We start from the raw sequence: 19975 nt of genomic DNA on the forward strand, positions 1-19975 counted from the left end.
CTGCTCAATGTCACAAACCTATAGGTAAACATATGTGGGAAACAACAGCCGTGTTACCCAATGATGGTCTAGAAACAGGACAGCATCTTGGCCTATTTTTTTTTAAGTGTTCAAATTACATCATGCCAGAGTGACAATTTCACATGTCACTAATACATATTGGTTAAATATATGAATAAGAAAACAAAATAGTAAAAATCCTGGGGAGTGTCAATTTCAATTTCAATTAATTAGCTCCCCCTTCTGGTTACTTGTATTAAATTTGCGTAAACAAATATATTATTTAAACAATAACTGCTGCATCTTAGTAACATAACAAGTAAACTAAGAATGTGACATTATATATATATATATATATATATATATATATATATATCTTAGTTTACTTGTTATGTTACGAAGTTGCAGCAGTTATTGTTTGTATATAGAAATATTTATATGCTGTAACACATGCTGCAGTTATATCAACCATAAATATATAGATTATATCATATGCCAGGTAGTTCTTTTAATGTAAGCACAGTCACACACAATGAATAACCTACCAGTAGCTTTTTCATTATTCTACAATCTCTGGGGTCAAATTATGCTTCTGTAGTACTTCCTAATATGTTAATACTGTTTGAATCACAACCATGTTACTGTTGTTGAAAAAAAAAATCAAAGTAATGAAGTGTAGTTTATTATTTCGCTGTTTCTTTCATATTTGTGTGCCCTCTATCTCTTGCATGAAAATTCACTAAACTGGATAATTGTGGAAAGGAGAAAATTTTGTTGAAAAGATTTGCAGTCATATATATATTTATATACAAATACAAAAAAACAAGCCCTGCGCTCACTCCCATCACTCCTGGGCGGCAGCAACAACCACAGTACACATCAGTCCCAATACATACAGTAAAAACCAAAGAAAAAGTATATATATAAAAGTGTGTGTATATATATATATATATATATATATATAAATATATATAAAAAAAGGAAAAAGCCTTGCACTCCAACTCACTTGTTTGTAGACCCGGTGCTCGATTGCACTAATAGATATAGGTAAGAGAAAATCAGCACTCCCAGGATTTATACGAAAAAGAAATTTAGGTCTTTATTCCAACAGCCAACGTTTCAGTTCCACTAGGGAACTTTCATCAGGACAGAATACACCGTGTATTCTGTCCTGATGAAAGTTCCCTAGTGGAACTGAAACGTTGGCTGTTGGAATAAAGACCTAAATTTCTTTTTCGTATAAATCCTGGGAGTGCTGATTTTCTCTTACCTATATAAATATATATATATATATATATATATATATATATATATTGACCCTTTTATTGTGGCCAGCCTAAGGCACACCTGTGCAATAATCATGCTGTCTAATCAGCATCTTGATATGCCACACCTGTGAGGTGGATGGAAGAGAAGTGCTCACTAACACAGATTTAGACAGATTTGTGAACAATATTTGAGAGAAATAGGCATTTTGTGTACATAGAAAAAGTATTAGCTCTTTGAGTTCAGCTCATGAAAAACGGGGGCAAAAACAAAAATGTTGCGCTTATAATTATGTTCAGTGTATACATACACCAGGTAAGAGATCAAATATCTCCCTCCCTGGGTCTTTGCAGAGTTGTACAGGACGTGAGGGGCAGCCCTCTTATTCTCGTGGGTCCTATCTTTCAGAGCTCTGAATGCTCTATAAAAAGCATCTATCAGCCCCCACAAAGTTCAGCACCTGTTCTACCCTCCAAACTCTCTCTCTCACACTACACACACACACACAAAAAATGCATACCATACATACACACACACGCACACTACATCATTTACACACACACATACATTCCACTCCCTGTGGATGGGTTCCCTTGTGGCCCAGACCTTGAGCTGTGTAACGGGCCCCAATATTTCTGATAGCACTGCATGGCAACCAGACCGTCCCAAGCTGAGCCTAAGGCACCCGAAATTATTTAAAAAAACAGTAAAATTTCCAAACGCAGAGCTGCCATCGGATATGTGCATGTTGAGTATATAACTTGAAAATAAATATGTTAGCTTAAACTGAATCCCTCAATGAATAAACATCCCATAATTTGGTATGCATGGGCACAGATGCAAATTCTCTATGTCCCTAGTAATAGCAGGAATATAATATAAATGCTGTTAGTTATTATTTGCAAATTCATACAGTAGGGCACAAATCAATTGCTATTATTGTCATCCTGAAATGTAGCCTTAAAAGAGCTCTAAAGCATTAGGAATACAGATAACGTGGTCTGGGTCCATTTAGTGTCCCTTTAATTTCTCCAACAACAAAATACATGACAACTCAAATACACAATTCTCCAATACAAACTACATGACAATTGTTTGTAAGCAAAATGCAAACTGCAGAGTGAGAATGCAGAGTGAGCCTACAATGACCTCATTCAAACTCATTTTAGGCTGCTAAGCCCTTAACCCCTTCACTACCAGAAACCTGAATAAACATTTAATTAATTGATTCTACAACGCAGAGCAAAATAATGTATAAACAGAACATTCGCAAGAAAAAAATATTGCACATGAATTTAAATCAAGTGCAGCTTACTTTCACTCCCTTATTGTCCTGTGATATCAACCTATCTCTCTCACCAATTGCAAACTATAAAATCCTTTCTTCTGCTCTCCCTCCCTCCCTTCTAGCAGGCATGAAGCTGGTTCCTGATATCCAGCCTGGGATAAAGAAAGAGGTGTATGTAGTGAGTGTAGCAGAAAAGGTAAATGACACAAAACCATCCTTTGTCTGGATGGTGCTGGGCTGTTAGAGAGATACACACAGGGAACAGCATTAGCTTTAATGATAACTCTGTGATGGGCAGCCAATCTACTTTGAATTTGGTTCTCTTTATTCTTCACAAGGCTATACACTCTATTTCCTTTGCATTAACATTATAGAGAAAGTATATGGTGTGCAAAATGTAATGATAGAATAAATAAATATAAGAAGTGTCAGGATCCATGGGCCAATTACAGAGACGTGAGCCTTGAGATAAAGCACCATCAGCCCCTATGTCCCTACATACAAGTCTCTCTCACTTGTGACTGTGATGTTGTAAGAGTGTGTTTTGGAGAACAGCCTGAATATATTAAGACAGGTGGCTAAGAAATAGGTATGTGAACGTGATTCATTCTTAGAGAGATCACGTGACAGATATAGCCATATGGTGTTTTGCAGTTAAAGATTTCAGAATACCTGCCAGTTGCTAAAAATTCAGATGAATGACGGTAAATTTGAAAATAAATGCCGTCTGATTGCTATTAAGAATCTAATTACTACTGTTATTTAAAAAAAAAAATCAACATTTTGATGCACAGTGAGTAAATTAAATCACAATCTTGCTATTATTTAAATGGGGGTTAAATCTACATTGAATAAGTATTTTAATCCAGAGTCCCTATTCATTTATAGAATAATAAAAATGAAAACGTCTCACACTGATTCACTATCAAATGATGCAAATGATAGCTAATTTAAAAGATTAATAAACATGATTTATACATAAAAAGCAATTAGTAGGAGGCCTATGAAAAAAGAAGGTTACCAGTATAAATGGGCAGACTGCCAGCCGTAGCAATTATACATAAAAATAAACAAGAAGTAATGAAATAAACACTACTTAATAGTGATTAACTGGGAGAACAAATCTGATAAGACATAGAGTCAATAGGGCTGAAGTTTGCAGAGAAAATATATATATCCATTGATGTCCAACATTACAATGTTTTCCCACGGCAATACAAAAATGTCATACTATAAGATATTGCATCCATTGTTAAAAAAGCATTTATTATTATTATGTTATTATTTATATAGTGCCAATAAATTCTGCAGTGCTTTACAGTGGGTGGACGAACAAACGTGTAGTTGTAACCAGACAAGTTGGACACACAGGAACAGAGTAGTTGAGGGCCCTGCTCAATGAGCTTACATGCTAGAGGGAGTGGGGTAAAATGACACCTTTAAGGTGCAGGAGGGTGACTTTCCCTGGGGTCCAGTGGTGGCTCAGGTGGATGGGAGTCAGAGGTCCCACTCTGACTCCCTCTGCATCCTCCCGCGTGGCTCTCAGTGTTAGCTGGGAGGAGTGACATGCGGTCACTTCCTCCCAGCTTGTGATGTCATCAAAGGGGGCCCGGTCGCGCTGTTAAAGCGCCCAGCGCTGACCGGGCCCCCTGACAATCCACATCCATCGGATGGCCCTGACAGCATGGGCCACCTGATGGACCCATTGGACGGCAGCCCTGGCGGTTTGCCGCGTGGGTCGGGGCCGCAGAAGATGATGGTGGCGGATACCCGGTCACAGGGGTGGGCCCGGTCGCAGCTGCGACCCCTGCGACCGCGGTATGTACGTGTCTGGGTAAGGATAGTATTAGACTTTTGTTTCATACTTTAGTGGTATACGAGGTCTGTCCGGAAGGCATCCAGCCAATGTTAATATAACTAGAATGGCTTGTGCGACATTGATGTAACCTGGCAGCCAAGGAAAGTGATGTGGAATGCACATGCGTCAACAATGATGACGTCACTGTACTAGTCATTGTAGGATCTAGACGCTTCTGTGTATGCTTGTGTACTGTGTGGTTGTTGCTTTCAAAGTGACTGAGCAAGTGGAGCAACGAATTAGCATCATATTTTGCATTAACCTTGAACATTCCTCTGTGGAAACTATTCAGATAATTCACAAGGCTTTTGGGTGCAGTGCAAATAAAATTACCTAGGTGACTCAGCCCCCTTACAGCCCAGATTTGGAAAATTATAATCTGAGGACTCTGAACTTTAATTAGAGTCAGAAATCTCATCTAAATCTATTGAACGCAAAGATATTGAAAAGCTAATTCTCTTGACATGGGAAACGCATACAATTTTACTTAATTTTAAAAGAGAAATAGTTAGCAGAAGCCTGGGTGAATTTTTTTTTTTGATTTTAGGAAGCAGAAAGCATCCCTTGGATGCCCCAACATTCTGCTATAAAGAGATAATCTTATCTGAATGGGTGAGACTGGAAAAAAGAATCCAGCTACAAAACAAGGCTCCTTGTGTATACCCTTTAAATCTAAAGAGTGCAAGTTCTGGAGTTCTGCTCCCAGCATAGATGCAACTATCAGTAGACTAGAAAATAAGAGCAGCCCAACCAATTGATAGTGCATAATTCTTTAAGTAACCCATGGAACAGAGAATAGATGGAGATTTAGTCAAAGCTTACTTAACTCTGGGAGGAGGTGTGCATCCTGCAATAGTGCTAACTTCTCTCTCTCTCTCTCTCTCATGAACATTTGGACTAGAGGTTGATGGAGGATATTGCATCTGGTGTTAGAAGGGAGTCCCTTTTGGAATCCGCCAGAAATCTAAATATATCTACATGTTCTCTTACAGAAGCATTATTTGATATCACAAAACTTACCTCTAAAAGTATGGCTATGTCTGTGGCTTCCAGAGGAGCTCTCGGGCTACATTCATGCGGAGCAGACTATGGATTAAAAGCTAACTTATGTACTGCTCCATTCTAGGGAGATTTACCGTTAGGTAAATTAAAATTAAAATTATTCCTGTAGATTGATCCAATTTGCAAAAGAGATGGAAAGAGCACATCCAAGAATTTTTTTCCAAGGTCCATATCAAGGAAGTCTGAGGAAGATTAAGATTTTTTTTTTCTGACCAGGACCAGGACTAGGACTATTTCAGAGTCATGGGCACTGAAAATATTTCAAGATTGCTACAGATGAAGTTTCTCATCAATTCCTGTATCATCTCTAAAGACAAAGCCTATGAAGAAAGCAATATTGGAACTCCTAGCAAACAAAGATGGAATCCCCTTCCGCATATAGTAAAAGGAATAAAACAATTCAAGAGGAGCATATACAAAAAGAGGTACCCCGTGGAAGAATTGAGTCCTGATCATTACAGATGCTCTCGGGCATGTGGAACAAACAACTCAGTCTTCTTCCTTCCAATCACCTTGATCATTGCACAATCTACAAAGCCTTGAGGTCCTTTCAAACTCGTCTGAAGGACAATTGGGTTCTGATAAAGACAGACATGTCTCCAGCAGCTTACATAAACCATAAAGCAGATATTTGAAGCAGGCCCCTCCTTTCATAAATTATCCCAATTATTTTTTGGGTGGAAAAATATGTCCAGGTACTCAAGGCAGTTTACCTTTTGGGGTAAGAGAATCTAGGGGCAGATTTTATGAGCAATCATGTCATTTCTCTAGAGTATGGTCCCTCAACAGGGAAGTTTTAATTTAGATCACCCAGATGTGGGGAATGCCATATTTCAATCTTATGGCCACAAATTCAGAAAGTTCTATATCGTCAACTAGGACTACAATGACCAAGGCCAGGGTGCTCTGAATTAAAACTGGAGGTTTCAACTGGGCAAAATTGCAAATGAAAACAGTGATTGTGATATCTCTTATCTAGACTGATAAAGAAGGCCATGGTACCCCTACCGAAGAAGTTAGCTCCAGTGGGCCCCTGGAGACTTCCGGCAAGGAATGACCTATTACTTTAAGGAAAATCCCACATCAGAGCCCCCAGATTCCTAAATTGGCAGCTTGGCTCTCGAACGGCTCGTGCTTCTGACCCAGGGTATACCAAAATTGGTCTTTGAGACCTTTATTCTTTCACGTAAGAAATACACTTCAAAGACCTATCATAGGATATGGGAATGTTTTTGTTCATGGACTTTAGATAAGCCAGATCCTTCCAACATCCTTCTAGATCTGACAAATTGGAATTTCTTCAGGATAGCCTAAACAAGGTAATAAGCTACAACTCATTAAGGGTACAAGACTCTGCCATTTCATTTTTGATCCTATTGTGAAAAGGTTTCTACAGGCAACTCTGAAGATTCATCCAAGAGTAATATAGCTCCATGAGACTAACCTTCGGTGCTTAAGGGATTCATTGCTGCTCCCTTTAAACTTCTAGATTAGACATCACTGATATTATTAACTCTAAATACACTCTTTCTGCTGGCCATAACTTTAGCAATAAGGTATTCAGAGCTACAGGCTCTCTCCTGCAGCACTCCCCACACATTGTTTTTCTCAGATCAAGTAACCTTGAGATCTGTTCAACACTTCTTGTTGAAAGTGGTCACTTATTTTCACCTGCAACAGGAAATTGTATTATCAACCTCACAAGAAAAACAGGAGCTCCATACTCTAGATGTACGCAGAGCTTCTGTATATTGATAAATATATAATAATGAACAATTATGGACATCCATGACTCTTTATCCTGCCAGAAGGATCAAACTAAGGGACAGCTGCATTAGTTTCTATAATTCAAAGGTGGCTATCTTTGACTTTCTCTAAATCTCTTTGCAGGGTTTAGATGTGCCTCTCTTTATTCAACCTCACTTTACCAGGGCATGGTGATTTCTTGGGTGGCCTGGGGACATGTTTCCACAGAGGTTATTTGTATGACAGATACTTGGTCATCCAGTTCACAAAGCATCTGCTACATTTTCATAAATCACAAGATGTGTTGTGTGGCACTAGTGTTTTTTTCAACAGTTTTTCACTCATTAATACATATTTCTTTTGGCAAGCTACTTTTGTCTTTCAACCTTCTTTGGTTTTGGGAATCTCCATAAGTGAAGCTGCTGTAGTTGGCTAGGAAAACCAAAAATCCTTACCATACTTACCAGATTTACATTTCCTGGCCAACAGCAATATCAAGGTCCCCACACAGCCTTCTTGACAGACCTCTAGACCTACTAGAAACAGCTACTAGATGCATACTTGCAAAAACAGAATATTCAAGGATATAATCTTACAATGTAGGGTAATAACTGCTTGATCCAAGGATAAATCTGACTGCCATTCTGGGGTCAAGAAGGACTTTTTTTCCTAGTTTGTTGCAAAATTGGAAGTGCTTCAAACTGGGTTTTTTGCCTTCTTTTGGATCAACAGCAAAAAACAAATGTGATGAAGGCTGAACTTGATGGACGCAAGTCTCTTTTCAGCTATGTAACTATACAATATGTAACCTGGGGTAGGGTATTTATTCAAATTAGATTATATGTACTTCCTCTCTTTATGCTTAGTAGAGTAATTTAACCCATTTGGGATTCTTCTGTGGGAAATGGACAGTTCTGTTTTATATATTATAAACAGACAAGTTTGGCAAACTGAATAAACTCAATTTCAGCCTAAGACAACATTTTATCCAGTGACCACACAGCTTTTATTAGGACATGTTTAACAACAGTCAGATATGGTAGGTAATACAACAACATAAAGTGAAACATCACAATATTACAAGACAACAAAGAAACATCATTAAGAATTTGGTCAATGATCCAGCAATAGTGATCTGCCCAGCGAATAATGTTGGTGATATTGTCGTGCTTGACTACAAGTATACCAATGAGATAAAGAACCAATTGAAAGATCAAGACACATACACACCTTTAAGCAGGGACCCAAGTAAGGAAGTGGTGAGCAGGATTGAAGAGACCCTTACATTAGGTTTGAGAGCTGGATAATTGGATTTATTACTATACCAATTCCTTCTTAAAAAGCATTCCAAGACTGCAATTATCTATCCTATCCCCAAGATACACAAAGACTCACTATGTCCACTGGGTGGATCTATAGTGTCAGCAGTTGGTTGGATACTGGAGCCGATAGCCCAGTGACTTGATAAAAAAACAAAGTAACTATAAGCTAATAACACACAATTAGAGTTTGATGTGGCTAAACCAATACTTATCACAAATTGATGTCAGGAATTTAATTGGAAACGGAACTGAGGCCATGAGGGATATAGTCTTGAAGGGCTCCCCCCCCCCCCCCCCAGTTAAGTTTGTTTTGTAACTTTTAGCAGTAACCCCTCCGGAACAATTATGGTTTGAAAACCAATGGTTTATGCAGAAAGTCGATATGTCCATGGGGACAGCCATGCAGTAATGCTTTCATGTTTCAATATGAGGAACAGTATATTCTGACACAGTAATATCATAGGATCAGGGGATACTATAGATACATTGATTTGTTCATCGTCTGGGAAGGAAGTGAAGAGGAGGCTCTTGAAATTGTCTAATATTTAAACCATTTACCTACACCAATAAGAAAGACAGCCGACATTAATAAAAATAAAGTACATTATCAGGATCTAGAATTCACTATAAATATGCCTACTGCGAAATACAGTTTTTGAACAAAACCCACAGACTGCAACACTATACTACACACAACTACTGCTCATCCTTTAACACAAAATGATTAATTCCCAAAGGCACAATATCTTGTGATGGAAACACAACTACAAGATATGACCACAAAATTCCTTAATCGGGGTATATATATCATGATTTACAGAAATCCTTAAAAAGCAGCCAAAAGTGCCAATACCCAAATGATGGAAAACACTGCACACATAATGGTCTTCCCTATAACTTACATCTTGGCCACTCCAAAATTGACAACCATCCTAACTCCAAAACTATAAATTGAAAATAAATGGCTAATGATAACACCTTACCAAAAGTTTTTTTTTAAAAACGTCCATAAATTTGTTACAGAAGAAATACAAATTTGCAAGATCTCTTGGTCTGCATAGGCTTGGCTATATGCCTGAGTAAAAACTGCAACAAAACAATGGTTGTGTCAGATGCCTAGGCTGTATCACCTGTGAGCATATGACACCAGAACATACTTTTAATCATCCTCATATAGGTAAAATGAATCAAATAAGGAACCATAATGTGTAATACTACCCCTGTTATTTACAAGCTAACATGCCCCTGTGGATTGTCATAGATAGGGAAGAGTGAAACACCCTTGTGTAAGAGGACATCGGTTCAGCATTTGGATGGGGTGTGGATGGTTCTACAAGTAAGCCTGTAGTCAAGCACTTTCTGAAAAATAAACACCCCAGCCATGAAATGTATTGAAGTTGACCATATTCCAGAACCAAGGTACAGTGGAGACCATGGAATATTGTTAATAAATAAAGAAGCATTCTGAACCTATGAACTTAACACAATGGCCCCAAAAGGATTGAACAAGAAACTAACATATAGTTGTTTTTTTGTAATATAGCCCCACTACGTATGTGATCTAGTCTTTAGAAGCATTCATTTGTACATTTTTAGTTTGTTTGTTTATTTAATAGATAGAATAGTACTATGTCAATACTATAAAACATTTTTTTGCAATACATTATATTTAATTGATTGAAAAATATTGATTGGACATTATGGTACATCTTTTGTAACATGTATGTTTTGCATTATGTATTTTTAGATAAGCTTCTATTAGAACAAAGTTGTTTTAAATAGTTTCCCTACAGGACTATTGGGTATTTTTACATGCAATAGATAATTTAACGATTTTCTTTTGACACACTAAATTTGGTCATTGACCACAATATTACTTCAGTACTATAACCATGTAGCACTAGTTATTAGCAACTTAAATTTTGCACCTTATTTCAACACATCATGTTCTATATTTCTGTATAGTGTGATAATAAATAGCACTTAACGCTAATTAACTTTAAGCACTGCCCATTATGTCACATGTTTACCTTGCAAAAAAATATAAATGTGAGTCTAATACTTGTATTATTTTATACATTTATTCCTTACTCAGCACTTTACATGCACTTTAATATTTTAGTATACTGTCCTTTAAGAATGTTTGTCTCTTAGCAAGGACTCTCAACATGCAGTTAATAGTTCCCCTTTTTGTTATTATAATATGCCTTTATCTTACATTCAGATCGGTCGTCAAATAATTAATAGTGCATGCAAGTGCACATTGATGTTAGGTTAAGTGTTAATTGCAGTATTTCAAATATTCTAGAATACTTTTTGTTTTCACTTGCTTTCATAACAACACTTGGTTTTTACAGTAACATGTGCATGTGATGTCAACACAGTGGAGGCGGAGCAAGCTCACACACGTACACGCAGCATGAGAGTATGCCGACACGAACACACCTGCACCTGGGGTTAGTTAGATTCAATGAGTTTCTTACCTATAAATAGTTTCTTTGTTTTATAGTTTTTTTAATGGTCCTGAGGAAAGTCCCTAATAGGGACTGAAAAGTCGATCTTTACTATGTAGATACTTCTAATAAAAAGATTACTGTTTTAAGAAGACTGTTACTGCAACTACCTTTACATATATTGTATATTGCAAGCCACAGACTGGCACCTGCTAAACAAAACAAGCAATATTTCTAAGCAGGAGTGCAAGGATTTTCGTTTGGCTGTATGGTAGTTATTATCATTATTTTTTTTTACTACTCCTGTGTTTCCCCTCTATTGGTTAATTTTTCTCACTTGACCTGAGAACCAAATGGTGTGAATATGTGCCTATCACTTTGCTAGAAAATATACACAGCATATTTTTAATATGCAGTACACTGGCCCATTTATTCAACGTTTTGCTTCTACCGACCACCAGTAAATTTAGATTAACCTGATTTCACTTGTTTACTTACATTTTATGGTTGCAAATGTCAGGTTTTTACTTGAGAGTCTACAATCTGGTGTACATTAACATCAATGCTGAATGCAGAGCTTTTTAGCTATATTTGGACATTGATAAATGACATTCATATTATTGCCTCTGAATGCCTCCAGATTGTTCCAGAATAGTTTTCTTTTGTAGACTAGATTAGATTTGGATTTGTGTGAATAACCACAGTAATATAAATGTTTTATAGCAATAACAACAAATTTTTCAAGGAAAAAGTATTTTTCATGTTCTTTATCCTGAAACATGATTGTTCTGTTCAGTGTTAACCAGGCCGGACTATGTTTCTAGTCATTATTGCCATATAATGAATACCATATTTTGCCTTCTTTATCTATTTATTGTGGTATACTTTCTTATTGTGTTTGCTACTACAATGTTTAGTAAAATTTATTTTTTATTTTTGAAATTGAAGAAACACTGATTATCTTGAAATGATTAATAGCTAAAAGTACATGTTATTATAATAGCCTTCCAGAAGACTTGCATTCAGAAGACAGTAGCGGACTTGGTTAAGTGGATTTTATTTACAGATGACAAAAACAAGCCCAACTGGCTTTAACTCTACTTATGCTGTATTATACTATACAAGATCATAAGTCTTAATCATTTTTACTTTTTGTTGGCCAATTTATTGTTTTATTTGTTTTATCGGCTTATTATTGCTTTCCTTTTGTGGGATTGCCATATTTAACAATACCAAATTAGAAAGCAATTTACTAAACAGCTGAAAGATCGAAATTTTTCATTTGTTTTTTAATTTCAGCTATTTAAGAACTAACTCTCTAAGTTGCTATCCTTATAAAATCTAATGAATCTGAAACAAATCAATTTACATGTTACAGAACTATTCATTTTTATTTAGATTTTGTATTGTGCCAATTCTACCACTTGCGGTGAATCTGCCAATATTCTAATTGCACAAGCCTAATACCTCTCATTACATTTTTCAGGTGATCTAGCAGTAAACCAGGGGTGCTGAGCTCTCTAAAAGCATAGCAGGTTCCATGCTTCTTTTGGACCTCCACATATAGACTGTCTCTGTTTTTTTGTTGTTGTTGTTTTTTTACTTTCACAGCTTATAAACATTCAGACAGCAGTAGTGTTTTATTAATCACTCTGTTTAAATAAAATCATGACAACAACCAATGTCAGTGTTTACAGTGTTATATACAATATCCGTGTGGGCCACACATCATGTCCACATGTCTGTCCTTTATGAGGATGTAGGAAGTAAATCACAACACTACTTTGCTTCCCCGATAGACCTACCCATGTTTTCATCCCTCTGCCGTATGCATATTAGGATTTTCCAGCAGTTTTATAATTTTACCTATATCTCCCTTTAAGTGCCCTTTTGTAGTCTGTGTTTTATTTGATATAATCATCTATTACTTCACTGCAAATTATACATACAAAAAACGATTGAAATAAAAACCATGAAACTGTATATTAGAATATAGTTTACTTTTGTCCCAAACACTTGTTGTTTCTGTCTTTCTGTGCTAAAGAGACAGCCTATTCAGTTCTTCACAGTGTGTAGACATTGAACGCGTTATCAGCCAGCTCATGTTTATTGATTAAAATAAAAGAGCAGGGAGCAGAATGCACACTAATTTGCAGCAGAAGAGGTATTGAATAAGGTTCTATTTACACCTGTTGAATCAAATCGAGCTGCCTAGAACCAGGTAAAGGATCAGGAGCTAATTCTGCCAACTTGGCAGACATTATGTCTGCATGTCTACACTTCAAGAATGCAATGGATAAAACATTATAAAAAGTTAATGCTGGTATATAACAGAGCAATTGTGTTGTAACACTGATTAACACACCTTTGCATATATTCAATTATTGTCCTTTGGTTTGATTGGGTGAGGTTTCTATGAGCTCAAGCACTGGATAAATGACAATACGTTCTCTTAAACTAAATTGAGCTTGGAAAGAGGGTGGAATGCCCTTAACTTCAAAATTAAATGTGACATTTACACGAATTAAACACAATACAGTGCAATATAATGACTGGAAACATTGAGCACTTTGATGAGCACCGTAATCTCATAAATCTATGATTATATTATGCTTAGTGTGATAATGTTACTTACCTATATCAGTTATGCTTATTCCTGGAGCGAGCTGTCCATTGTTGAAAGAACTATACATAAATATGTTTGGTATTGACGTAAGGTCATATATAGGTTCTTGTTTTATTTGTTTCATTCCAGTTATGTCTATACCAGACTGATCCGGGGAGGGCTGTGCAGAATCCACACTGTAATAACCCTCAGATTTAGGCAGGTCAATGACATGTCCATTTGAATAAGTGCCTCCTGTCTCGTTGTTGAGATTACTTAAACCATTGCTGATGTTACTGCTATATACCCTGGCTAAGGCCTCTGCCTCTCCGCTTTGCTGTTGTCTTTGTTCTTGAAGTCTTTGCTGGTGTTTTTGGACCTCCGCATATAGACTGTCTCTCTGTTTTTTTGACATTCTGCCAAATTTCACGGCTGGTAAAGAAACAAACAGCACAAGAGTATTACAAATCACTCTAAATAAATAAAATCACTCTAACATCCAATGCTATGACACAAACAGTTCAAGAACATAGTTATAACCATTGACCTATTCTCTAATTATGAATTCCCTCATATGATTATGTAACAAAATTGCTCACAGCAGTAGGTCTTTGGGTAACACTTTGCATGTAGATTATGAAACATAACTTTGCATTTTTTTGAAATGGTTAAAAAAACAAAACAAAAGTCCTGAATTCAGGTGGCATGATCCTCTTTGCATATTACAAATATCGATTTAGAGTGACCTATTTCCTTCAAGATTGCATGTGGATTGAGTGAGAGGCATTGGAATGCTCTCAATGCTGGTTTACAGCATCGGAATAGGAGATCTACAAAGCTATTGACACAAATAGATCACTGCAGAATGCACGTTTACCCCCAAACCAACACGGTTTGTGTCACAAACACAAATGTTAGCAAAGGAGGTAGTAGATACCTTAAAATCCAATCTATGTACTGTCTGAACTCATCCCACCACTAATTCCATTAACTATGGCTCCTTCTTTAATCATGCCATTAACATCGGACATTTATAAATGTTGCTGTAAAAATGCAGAGCTCCTTGTAGTGACACTTTAAATGTGCCATTAACCAAACTTTCTAAAGAAAATACCAATAAAATCAATTCACCTCCTTCCAATCAGCATAATCTTTGTCATTATGTATCAGCGCATCCTTGGGGCCTGATTTTAAAATGTTGATATCCTAAAGAATGCATGATAGTTAAATCTTAGAAAGGAACTTAAAGAAAACCGCTTGGATAAAGTAGAAAAAGCTAAACTCGTTGTCAATGTTACAACCGAGGAATCTGCATTTATACCTCTGATCTGATTCATATTTAATTTCTATGTAATTTTCAATGACGTTTGTGCAGCTCTGGCTTGCTTCTAATTAGGATTAATGTCACATTAAATAGCTTAATGGAACTTAGTAAAACTGGACTGACTCTTCTTTAACATTGTTCATTCAAACTTGGGAGAGGTTATTTGCACTAAGAAAAATATAGAGATTGGGTTCTATTGGAAATAATACATATATTGCTATAGTGTGTCACATCACATAGATGGCACCATGTTTATTCGATACACTGCAGGTTACGTATAATGAACTTGCTACACAGACTCTGTGGGATCTCTTCTAAACGGCCAGCAGCTTTATGCTTCTTCTGATTTCTTAGGCATTCATTAGGATTATAATTATCCACGACAAAATAAATCACGTTTTAGAGGAAATATGCCTCTCGCTTATTATTTTAGATGGATTATGAGAAACGCAAGAGAATCAAAGGGAAATGAACTAAATTGGCAGAACATAAATAACAATCTCAAGATTTTGTTGGGAAATTAACTCCTGCATATGCATGTGGTTGATAAGCAAAGCCCTGTGCATTAATATTACACAAGTCTGTTATTTTATGCAGTCTATAAAACACCCATTTAACTTATATTGTGTACCCCACTGTTTTTCTGTTTGTACAAATTGCTATGAAGGCTTCAGCCATGAAAAGCCCAGAGACAGTTTTGTCTGTGTTGAAGAGACTAATTGTTCTGTTAATTCTTTGGCCCGAACAAGGGATGTTTCAACACAACAAAGAGGAGAAGACAGTTCAGTGCTTTAAAGAGTCTGTTAAACTCATCCATTGTGAGGCTGCCAAATTCTAACTGTTATCTGATGCAATCAATAGACCAGACATCACAATAGTCACAGAACTTTATAGAGTGTCTCTTCCTTAGGGTCTATCTAGAGCATTTGGTTTTAGTTAAAAGTCTATCGAAATGAAAAACACTTCCATATATTTATGTTCATATTCCCAATACCCTTTGTCTAATATCTAATGTGAAAATAATTTTTTTGTTACTGGAAATGTCTACAATCCATAAATACTGACAACTATTCTCCTCTTATTTATACAGCAGGTACCTTTCTGGAAATTCATTTTGCACAGTAAATAGAATTTGTTTACTTACAATACATATATTTTCAGGATCGGACGCCCAATTTAGAGCTTTTTTCCAAACTTGCCGCTAAATATCTGCTATTAGCAGTCAACAACAGCCAGTAGTAAGTAACAGTTACTAATTACCGACTGTTTTGCAACCTTGTCACTGTTTTCGTGGCTGGCCGCCAATAATGTTTGCTCACAAAGATAATGACCACTCGCAGATTAAGCGCTTGCTGGTAAAACACAGCAACACATGGTGCGTAAGCTGTTACCACAGCAGTTACATCTTGCCTGTAAAAACACATATCTCACTCTGTGATTGTCCTTAGCAGGAGATAGCAACAGTGTGTACAATGCATTATACTGTGATTTAGCAATATATCTACATATCAATGTAAAGCTTGATGTGATAAATATCTATGTAACGTAGGAAGTGAATTGTTTATTTAAAAGACATGTGCGCTTTACTTTTATAAAGAACAATTGTATGTCTTCTGTGTATGGTCTTTTCTTTACTTTTATTGCATTTTTATTCCTATAGGATATATGTGGAGTGAACTGTTGTTTACTTCTTTGCACCAGGCCAGAGGTTGGTTTTAAAGGGTCACTACTGTTTAACCCCTTAAGGACACATGACACGTGTGACATGTCATGATTCCCTTTTATTCCAGAAGTTTGGTCCTTAAGGGGTTAAAAACTGCCACTAATCTTTAAAACTTAAAGGGACACTAAAGTCACCAATACAACTGTAGCTTAATGAAGTAGTATTGGTGTATGTATCATGTCTCTGAGGTTCTACTGTTCAATTCTCTGACCATTTAGGTGTTAAGTCACTTTTGTTTCTATCCATGCAGCCATAGCCACACCTCCCCTGTCTGACTCACACAGCCTGCATGGAAAAAATGGTTTCATTTTCAATAAGATGTAACTTACTTTAAACGTTTTTATCTCCTGTTCTGTGTAGTGAACTTTAATTACATACATAAGGCTCTGGCAAAGTCTAGCAAGCTATCAACTTAGCAGGAGATAAGAAATTCTAAATTAAACAGAATTTGCAATAAAGGAAGTGTAAACATTAGATGACTCGTTACAGGTGGTGTTTAGGAAGCTGTGCAAGTCATATCAGCTCATGTATAAAAAGCATCAAATCCAGACAAAACTGAACATGGCAGTGCCATCTGACCAGAGCCCCCTCACTAATATATGCATAATTTATGGAGTCAGAGTTCTAGTCAGGAAAATTGTCGATGAATTGGAAAATAGGCACACTTGAATACGTTAGAGTTTTCGAAAGTTGTCTGTAAACCATTTAATGAATAGGCGACACATATTTTTATTATCTCAGATCATCAAGGATTCCTTAATACAGAATGTAACATGTCCCAACTGTCAGGTCCTGCACACGGCTATATAGTATAGTATAGAATGCAATAAATTAAGCTAAGCATTTGTCCTAACTTCTTTCTATACACTTTTGATATTCTGATAATACAGCTGCATTTTATCATAAATCATAAACATCTAAACATTTTATCATGCTAGTCAAACATATGTTTCAGATTCTCCTTCAAAGTTCTGTCATTTTCAGGGTTATTTACTAAAATGAGCATTCAACGTGAATTTCAAATGTAAAGTCATCTGAACGGACGGCATAGCATAAAATTTGCCTGGTTCAGCCATTTTGACCTTAAATTTCAAGTTCACTTAGAAATCTCACTTTAGTGAATAACCCTGTTTGCCTAATTTTTACAATGTTGGATTTACTTTAAAGGAACACTCCAAGCATCATTAACACTGTAGCTTACTATAGTGATTGTAGCATCAGGAGTGCCCTGGTGCTCCATATTGGAAGTAATCAAACTGTTTTGGGTTTTTGGGTGTTTTGCTGAACACTGCTCCTCGCCTTCTCTAGTAATGCTGGAGAGCTGGAAGTTCCTAAGCTTAGCTCATAGGCTGTAACCAACTAGCTGACACTCTATCATGCAAGGCTTAGCTCAATAGAGCTAATGGAAATTACTGCTTAGTATCTTCCAGCTCTTCGATGTTAGTAGTGGAGACGGAGAGTGGTGCATGGTGAACCCAGATAAGATGCATGGGCAGCAATCTGGATTGGTTATGGTGCTGAAGAAGAATTTTTCAAACTACGTTCTCAATGTATTATGAAAAGTTGACTTACCGTCTCTCGACATTCCTAAAGCAAGACACTTCTGCAGTCTACAATGTTGGCAACGGTTTCTGTTGGTTCTGTCAATTAAACAGTTTCTCTGCCGTGGGCATGAATAAGAGGCATTATTTTGTTGACTTCTTCTAAAGAATCCCTGAAAATGGATATAAGTTAAAAAAGAGACAGTATAAAAAAATTATTTGTGTCAATTAATATAAAATCTTTAAACAAGATAATTATCAATATAGGTCAAGTTTGTCAAGATTTTAACATACAGTAAAACAAAATATTTTTATTGCAAAAGTTATAGTATATAAACAAAATAATCTTTCATGGACAGCCACATAGGCACAGTTATATTATACTACTATTTCAAGAGCAGACGTACAGGATACCAGTTGGTCTCAGCTTCTACTGCACCCACTAAAACTACAACGTCATAAGGGGTAGGGGTAGGGGTAGGCAATCGCCACACTTGTTCAAAAACTATACCAAAAGTTGCAATTTCTTTTTTTTAATATTGCTAGCATTTTGTGTGGCAGGGCTTTTCAGATAACAAACTAAATATGAATGCTAGAAGTTTATTGGAGGTGATTGAGAACAAAGGAAAATAAGCTCTTACACTATAGATGTATGTGTGGCCATAGTATAGACTTTGGTGGCTTATTCAAGACTGGACAGCTAAAATTCCAATGAAAGCAAATTGGCATTTCTGCCCTATTTTTGGGCAGGGTAACTGCCGAGCAGCTGCAAGCCAACCAACTTTAACTTTAATAAGTGATAAGATACTGGATGAGCATGTCATTATATCCATTTAATATGAATGTCATAGTGAACACTGTGGAGTTCTCTGAAGAAGAAGAAGAAGAATTCGACTTGCTCAGTGTTGTTAGGTCTTGGCTGGCACCAGAGATTTTTCTGACTTCAAAGCATTCCCTGCCAAAGACTGAATTAAGTCACTGTTTATTCACATAATAGGTGAATATACCTTAGCATTTTTTTTAAAATTGACGTTCTGCACCTTTAACAAGTCCACTACTGGTACCTCAGCCACTATTTAAGTAATGGTTGTTGTGTTAGGAGTCTGTGAATGTTGCAGTGTGGGTGGTATGTGTTGACCATGGGTATTAGCTAGCACTCAAGGCCAGGATATCCCCCATTGGCAAATACAACATTTGGTATCCTCACAAGCAGATGGTGTGCAGCTGCCTATCCAACCCATCATGTCTCAGTAGGACACCAATAATACTAGACTTTAGCTCAACCAGCAGCTACCTGCAGGTAAGTAGAATTAAAAGGTCACTAGGTCGATCCTAGTCAAAATTGGATAAGCAGATGTTGTTATAAAGATGGTGGAAGTTGTCATTGAGCAAACTCTTGGCCCAGTCTAACAGGGTTCTTCCACCCTGTATGGCGGACAGGGCTGCATACTCATTCCTTTTGTTTTAGGTTTTTTAGAGGTATGTATAATAAGTGGCTAATTGTTGCTGCAGTTGTTTGTTGTTGTTTTTTAAATCTTTATTTAGTGAGTTTGTAGAATACTATCAATGAATATCAATGACAGAGAAGATGACATATTGGTTAATAGAACTAAAATAGAGTCCAATTACTGATCCATAACAATAAGCCCAGATTAGTAAAAATATACATGCAATCACCAAATCAGAACAGAAAGAACTACTGTATGACGAGCCACTTTGATTTTGAACAAAACACATCTAATATATCAGAATAGCAAGAAAGGCGGGCAAGAATGAGATGAAATAGA

At 36.6% G+C, this 19975-nt stretch overlaps 1 protein-coding gene across 2 annotated transcripts in view; it reads right to left on the reverse strand.

The window, feature by feature from the left end:
- RORB (RAR related orphan receptor B) overlaps positions 1 to 19975 on the reverse strand; it is a 225180-nt gene that overhangs the window by 23136 nt on the left and 182069 nt on the right. For both annotated transcript variants that reach the window (XM_063455034.1, XM_063455033.1), the window contains exons 3-4: positions 18220 to 18361; positions 13631 to 14032 (exon numbers count right to left, since the gene is read on the reverse strand). In XM_063455034.1, coding sequence (XP_063311104.1) covers positions 13631 to 14032; positions 18220 to 18361 — 544 coding nt within the window. The remainder of the gene's footprint in view (positions 1 to 13630; positions 14033 to 18219; positions 18362 to 19975) is intronic.

The sequence above is a fragment of the Pelobates fuscus genome, chromosome 5 (assembly GCF_036172605.1).
Source record: "Pelobates fuscus isolate aPelFus1 chromosome 5, aPelFus1.pri, whole genome shotgun sequence".
Taxonomy (NCBI): Eukaryota; Metazoa; Chordata; class Amphibia; order Anura; family Pelobatidae; genus Pelobates; species Pelobates fuscus.